The sequence below is a fragment of the Zosterops lateralis genome (assembly GCF_965231275.1).
Source record: "Zosterops lateralis genome assembly, chromosome: 2".
Taxonomy (NCBI): Eukaryota; Metazoa; Chordata; class Aves; order Passeriformes; family Zosteropidae; genus Zosterops; species Zosterops lateralis.
The window spans coordinates 30,405,751-30,412,591 of NC_139763.1; the positions used below are offsets into that span (position 1 = coordinate 30,405,751).

The 6,841-nt window shown below is 39.3% G+C and overlaps 1 protein-coding gene across 4 annotated transcripts in view; it reads right to left on the bottom strand.

Moving 5' to 3' along the window:
* The window catches only part of SLC9A4 (solute carrier family 9 member A4), a 33,449-nt gene extending 27,709 nt beyond the window's left edge, over positions 1–5,740 (bottom strand). For 2 of the 4 annotated variants that reach the window (XM_083855812.1, XM_083855813.1), the window contains exons 1-2: positions 4,857–5,740; positions 2,249–2,712 (exon numbers count right to left, since the gene is read on the bottom strand). In XM_083855812.1, the coding sequence (XP_083711938.1) occupies positions 2,249–2,712; positions 4,857–5,118 (726 nt within the window). In that variant the 5' untranslated portion in view covers positions 5,119–5,740. The remainder of the gene's footprint in view (positions 1–2,248; positions 2,713–4,856) is intronic. The other 2 variants (XM_083855811.1, XM_083855810.1) reach the window with 2 other exon arrangements.
* Positions 5,741–6,841: the final 1,101 nt, after the last annotated feature.

Consider the following 6,841-nt stretch of genomic DNA (forward strand, 5'->3'; position numbering starts at 1 on the left):
CATGGCCCTACTGAGGAAAATAAGAAAAGGTACCAATGGGTAAAAATCCCCTTCAGACAAAGTCATAACTTCTAGATTATAATTATAATTCTACCATATTTTATTTTGTAATATTTTTTATATACCAAGATATTGAACTAAACAGAGGAGACAGAGCTATTGTTGCCTCAAATGTAATACACAAGTTCAGCAAAACTCATTCCAGTTTTTCCTGCTGGGGAAAAAAATATTCAAGCTGATAAGCAGGCTGGAGAGAACGAGGGGACATTTGTATTTAAGCAATAAAAAAATATGTATGCTTAATATATCTTGGTGATAATATCTTTTTTAAACACTTAGAGTTAACTCAAATGAAACTGTTAAGAGAGAAAGAAAAGGAAATGGTAAGAGACGACACCTGAGATAAATAGTTTTAAAGTCTTGGAAAAAAGTAAGTAGGATATCAGAGACGAGAAAGTCACCTACTGAACTCCACTCAGGTGACAAATACTTCAGACTTCTTAAACATGAAGCCAGGTAGAGATTTTGAAAGCCCAAATGCCCAGAAAGGGGATGAGTGGTGATTTATGCAGAGATGCAATAGCAGGAGCTGACAAACTGATGGCAATGCAGCTGCTCTGCGGTGGGCCCAAAGATGAGAGCGTGTGGGGCAATGGGAACTCTCAGTGGTGTATCCAACATATCCCACATACAGCCCTTTCATCTCGTGTACTAACACACCTGGTGCTGCTGAGGAGTGCCTAAGTCCACTGTTGTAAAAGACTTTCTGTCACTACACATTCATACTGTAACAGGATCCTGAGTGAAAGCTCAGTAAATACCATCAGGAGTTGGACCCACATGATAAATAGCTGGGGGGAGAGGAAAGGCAAGGTAGTGAGCCCATCAAAAAAAACATGAAACCAGCTCTTCCAGTGTGAAAAAGAGGCATTATATTTTTGAGGTCAGTATTTGAAGGAACAAAAAAGACAAGTGCAAGAGATAGACACATTGGGAATTTTTCTGTTACAATTGTAGCACCCAAGTCGTTTGAATGTAAATTAAATAACACTTGTCCCTTAGTTCTACATAGGCCCTGTATCTCTGATCACCAGGAGGAAGGATTTATGATCTATAGTCTGTGTCTGCAATAAGTTACTTTATTCCTTTTTTCTTTTCTCAGTGCTCATAAACTACACTTCTCCCACAAAGCCTTTCAGCAGTGAACTCTGTACAGATTTTACAAGTCCGAGCTGGGCTGTACCTCATGTATAGCAATGTCTGAATAGTTTTTATGTGTTTTAGATTCCTGTGATTTAAATTCTGTAAAGATCTTATCTAGTGAAACTCCTTAACCTGCCGTTAACTTGTACCACATGAGCAGTCCTGTTGGTTTCTGAGCAATAAACTTCCTGCTTGAAATTTCTTCCTTGAAAAACATGTGTTTTAAATGTTCTTGTCACTTCTGCTTACAGATAGAATTTCAGGTTGCTCCAATTTTAGCAGAACTAATGAGATAAGGGGAAAAATATTAGTCAAAGGAGCTTTGTAAAAACACTCTTCTCCTACTAAAAACAAAAAAACAACAACAAACAACAGCAACAACAAAAACACAATCAACCAAACAAATCTCTCTCATTCAGGAAACATTGTTTATGGATATTTTTGACAAAAGAGCCAAAAAAGGCAAACATTTGTCAGATGTCAATATTTTTACTGATAGAAGCAGAGTTATGCAAAGTTCTTAGTGGTATTTGGAATTCCTGTCTAAGGTCTCTGGTGAAATTTCTGGAAGGGGCTGCAGGACAGAGTGTGGCCTCCAGAGGTTATCCGTATTTGGTTTGCTTTTTTTTTTTTTTTTTCCAGAGGACTCTCTCAGGTGATAAAGCATGGTCACCTGTATTTCTACCCTTGCTGCCTTCAGTCTTTCCACAGTAAAATTTTCTATTTATTTGCTTGCACAATGTCAAGAACATTCCAAAGTCCTACACTGATCTGACCAGGAAAATCAGCTGTAGCTTATCCATTCACTTCAGCAAATGCAAGAACACATCTCACGTGTATGTGTATATTTCCCTCTTCCAGCAGCTCTAAAATATAAGATGTAGTTTTTGTATACATTAAAATCCCTTGCATGTAATTGAGGGGAGTATTAATAAAATAAATAATGTATTAGGACCTCCTTTGAGCTGTTCTTGTCCTGTGCCCAGTAACCCTACAAGCCACAGGAGTCCAAAGAGGGGAAGACAAGGAGCAGAAAGAAACTCACCACAGTTATGCCATCATTTAGCAATGACTCTCCAAAGATCATCATGTAAAGCTGCTCATTGACGGAGGCTTCTTCAAAAACTACCAGAGCTGCCACGGGGTCCACTGCTGAAATCATGCTGCCAAAGAGCAAGTTCTGCAGCAGGTTCAGGTCAGTCAGGCCAAAGGCTTCGATCTGGCAGACTCCATAGAGGGAGAGGCCAATCCCAAATGAGTTTAGCAGAGCTCCCAGAACAGACCACCACAGAATGGATCCAAAGTTTTCAAAAAATGGTCGAGTTGGCATGAAATAACCCTCCTCCAGAATAATGGGTGGAAGGAGATACAGGAAGTAAATACTAGTGTTCATCACTGGTGGAGATTTGTGATGGGAAGCAAAGATGATTGCTCCTACCAGTGCTCCAATGGCAATCAGGATGCAGCTTTCAGGCATAAGTCTCGGTAATCGGTGAAAGATATGGAAACCTTGAATAAAACATTAGGGGATTATTCAAGTTTAAATTAACCTGATGTCAGACAATTGTCTTGGCTGTGTTTGGACGCTTTGTCTTCAGACAGCTTTTGCTCTAAGGATTATGAAGGTAAAAACAGGCAGAACTGTTCTCTCCAAAACTTGTATCACTAAATCAGGGCAAGAGTTTGACCATGAATTTCATCTCTTCCTCCTGCCCAACTCCTGATTTTTGAGCAAGCATGTCTGAGCTTAAGCTCCACTTCTGGCAAGGCAGAAACATCTTTGAAATGATCCTACTCAATTGGGAAAGAAACTATTCTTCAAGAATCCTTCCTGCACACCTGCTACTTGCTTGTCTAGTCACTAAACAAGGAACTGTGTGATCGTACTGTGAATAAGATGTGCCTCTACTAAAAATATCAGGATTTTTTAAAATTTATGAGAATGAGGCAGACTTAGAAACCTTTAAATCCAATGTCTGCAACTCCCTGCTTGAAGCTAGGTCAGCCTTCACCTTGCAACTCTAGAAGGTTCTGCCATGCCAGTATTTCTGTGACCCTTGAATTATCAGTCTTCAAAAGCCAAGGAACATAAAAATATTTTTATTGAAGTTTCAATAATTTTTTTAGGACACTACTTTTTTTTACTAAGAGGTATGTTAATATCATAACTCTACTCATCTGCTTTTTAATTTTAAAAACCATTTTCAAGTCTTCTCCCAGTCTTACAGATAAGGGGATTGTTTTGCCTTTCAAGATCTTGGAACTGGTTCCCACCCTTAAATCTTGAAATCCAGGAAGAAGATAATATCTGAACAAAATACTGAAAACATTAACAGTTTGGAAATCTTCTTCCCTGGATAACAAGATTATTCAGACTAACTTTCTTCCAAATATATTTAAAATTACCTGCTCCACACTTTTCATCAAAATTTATATTATTTGAAAATTCACAATAAAAGTAACAAGTCCACCTGGGAGGCACCACACAGTTTTTCTAAAATATCTATTTCATGTTCAAAACAAGAATATTGTGTAGATATGCCATATGTCAAGTGCTTTTATGGATGATAAATAAAGAATTTGTCAATATGTTTGCTACTAATACGCTCTGCTGATGCCATAACTAATTTTATTCATGAAAAATTTGATTGTTATGTTACCAGTGAAGACATTTGTAGGAATTGCATTGAGGGCATCAGCTATAATTAAACTGGCAAATTATGAATAGCGGTAACGATTTTTGTCAGCTGACTGACTACAACAGGAAAAATGTTTATCTTCAGGCCACCTCCAGAAAAACATCAGTCTCACCTACCAGCTTGTTCTAAGGAAATGTTTGAAAATCCTACAGAAAGATCAAAAGAAAAGAGAGATTTCATGTGTGCAACTCTTCACATTGCTGCCATTTTCGTCATTTATTTGATATCATTGCATTAATTCTAAATGGTCAAAATAATTTCAGCCCAGCCATGAAAATGTGTAAGACATGATGAGCCTTTTTTGCTATGTTAATTACAGTTCCTACTGCAATCACTGCTCATTGAGTTCCCTTTCCCCTTTCAGATATCCACATGGAGCTCTAATAGAAGCTTGATGCATTTGCTGTGTATTCAAAAGAAAAAAACTTAGCCTACATCTCTGATGATCCACACCCTCAGAGACTCTCTCTCTCCCCTGGTATTACTTTTCACAAGAACTTTAAGGAGCAAATATGTAAAACAAAGACTCAGAGGAAAATGTTTCCTCTTATTCATACAAAGGAAGAATACTTTACACTTTCTCCCCAAAATTCAGTACACCTGAAGTCTCAGTCTGATATCTACAGTTGTGTCAGGTTGCAAAGTCCGGTATCTTGTGATCTATAAGGACTAGAAAAATGAATGGACAACATTGTTGCTGTGAGGGAGCTCTGTTGCTATTTGCTACTCACAGTCTAAGACACATGAAGGTTAGAGGTCATATGTTAAGTAAGATGGAATCATTCTAAGGTGGAATTTTGGCATTGCTGTGGTAATGAACACACCTGTTCTTTTGAGGACAGATGCTGTAAAATCAATCCCAGCTAAAAAATGAATGAAAGTTACTCGATTACATTGTATTTTTTTTCACTTCTTTCCAAGTTAGGAGGACCCAAGATACCATTTTCTACTTACCTATTTTTGCAAAAGAGGCAAGGAGGATCCAAAGGGTAACTTCATAGGGAATTTGCACAGAGTCATAGTCCAGTGTGAAAACATGTAACCTCGTGTCTTGAGAAGAGTCAACAGCAGCACTGGAATCATGTTCATAGTGAGGCAAGGACCTCTTGCCCAGGCTGGGCTCACCCCCATAAGCAGCAGCAGAACAGGATACCACGCTCAACAGCACCAGCAGCAGGTTGGAAAGCTCTGCATGTGCAAGCATGGCAAAGCCCATATCTGGGGCTATGATGATTTTATTACAGATTTAGCATGTAGTGGGTGCATGGAGGTGTGCACAGTCACTTCTGCTGATTCACGGGCACACAGCCACTTCTTCCTCAGGGCTCTTTCATTTGCCTGTTAGAGGTCAATTTATAGTCCTTGTGTGCCTGTCCTGTTCCTTGTGCTGCAGACAGACCTGGAGTTTGTATGAAGATACCGGTTGTGCAGGTTCCTCTGACCCAGAAAAACCTTGGCCACAGCATCACCCTGTTGAGGAATAAAAAGACCTTTCCAACTACATTATTTATGCAGCCTCTTTGATTTTTCCACTGTCAAAAAAAAAAAAAAAAAAAAAAAAAAAAAAAAAAAAAACACCCACCAAATACAAACAAACAAACAAACAAAAACCCTCCAAAACAACAAAAACCAAAAAAAAAAAAAACCCAAACCAAACAAAAAAACTTTCAATGCTCACCGTTCAGGCAGCAAGCACAGCACAAAGGAATGGCATCAGCTGGGAGAAGTGGTAGCAGCCCGGGCAGGCAGGAGAGCCTGCTTCGTGCCTTCCTCACTTGCCTTCGCTCCCCGGCTGCCTCCCCAGCGCAAGAGGCGCCTCCGGCACCACACTTGGCACTACTCACTGGTCCTGTCACACCTGGTAACCAAACTACTCGGTGTGTACATAAAGGGACCGTGCGGGGCTCGCGGGAGGGACATCTGGTGGGGGACCGCGCAAATTACAGCCTCATTTGGAAAGGGGCTCCCTCTCTTCAACACGCGTGTGTAATTTAGCAGGTAATATCAACATAAAAAGGAAGGTCTGAGTCACACCACCTGCCTGAAATCGGATCTTGGCTTGTATTGTATTTGGCATTTGTTTTACTCATACCGGTAAGGCATTTAGTAGGCAAACATATTATCCTCCTCCAACTGCTTTTATGGATATTTTTTTTTAAATGCCAGCATGTTTCCTCCTCCACAAAAACTACCATGTTTAGTGTAAGGATAGCAGAGTGTGCAAACATAGTGCTGTTGATTAGAAGTTTCTAAAACCAGTATTACTTATCTTAGAACTGAGTGCATTTAATTTACTGACGAATTATGCAAATTATTCAAATTTATCAATGATTTGATTGTGTTAGAAGACAGTGCAGATAGTGCAGATGGTGAGAACACCTGTGATACCCCAAAACAACTACTGAGGACCCTGAAACCACTCTGTGTGTTCTTGGGAGAGTATTCCTTCAAACCAACTGGCCTCACAGACTGAATGTCCCTTATTGGATGGAGAATATCTTCCACTTCACTTTCTAGAAGAGATCCAGTGTTTGCAACTATGATGGTCATTAATGCAAAACAAAAGGCAACAAATGGTGACAACTGGTAAATTTTCAACAAAATTATAGTTATCTGAACCAAATTTTTAATACAGGTGCAATGTCAATTTTCTTCTGTGGTACACCCAGTGATGCCCTTTGATGTTCTGCTTCAACATGAAGCACTATCTTCTGTCAGCCTCACAGCACCATCAGTCCTCCCACAAAAACTTTGAACCCAACATAGCATGAGGTAGATGATGCTCAGCCTGCTTGCAAAAGATTTCTTTTTTCCAAAAGAAAGATTTTTCTTTTAACAACAGTATTTCTTGGAATCCCTTTCCAACAAGGAATCTAGCAGATGAGATATTCAATTAGCACTATAAAACAAGGATTTGCTAACTTGATGGCCAAATGAAG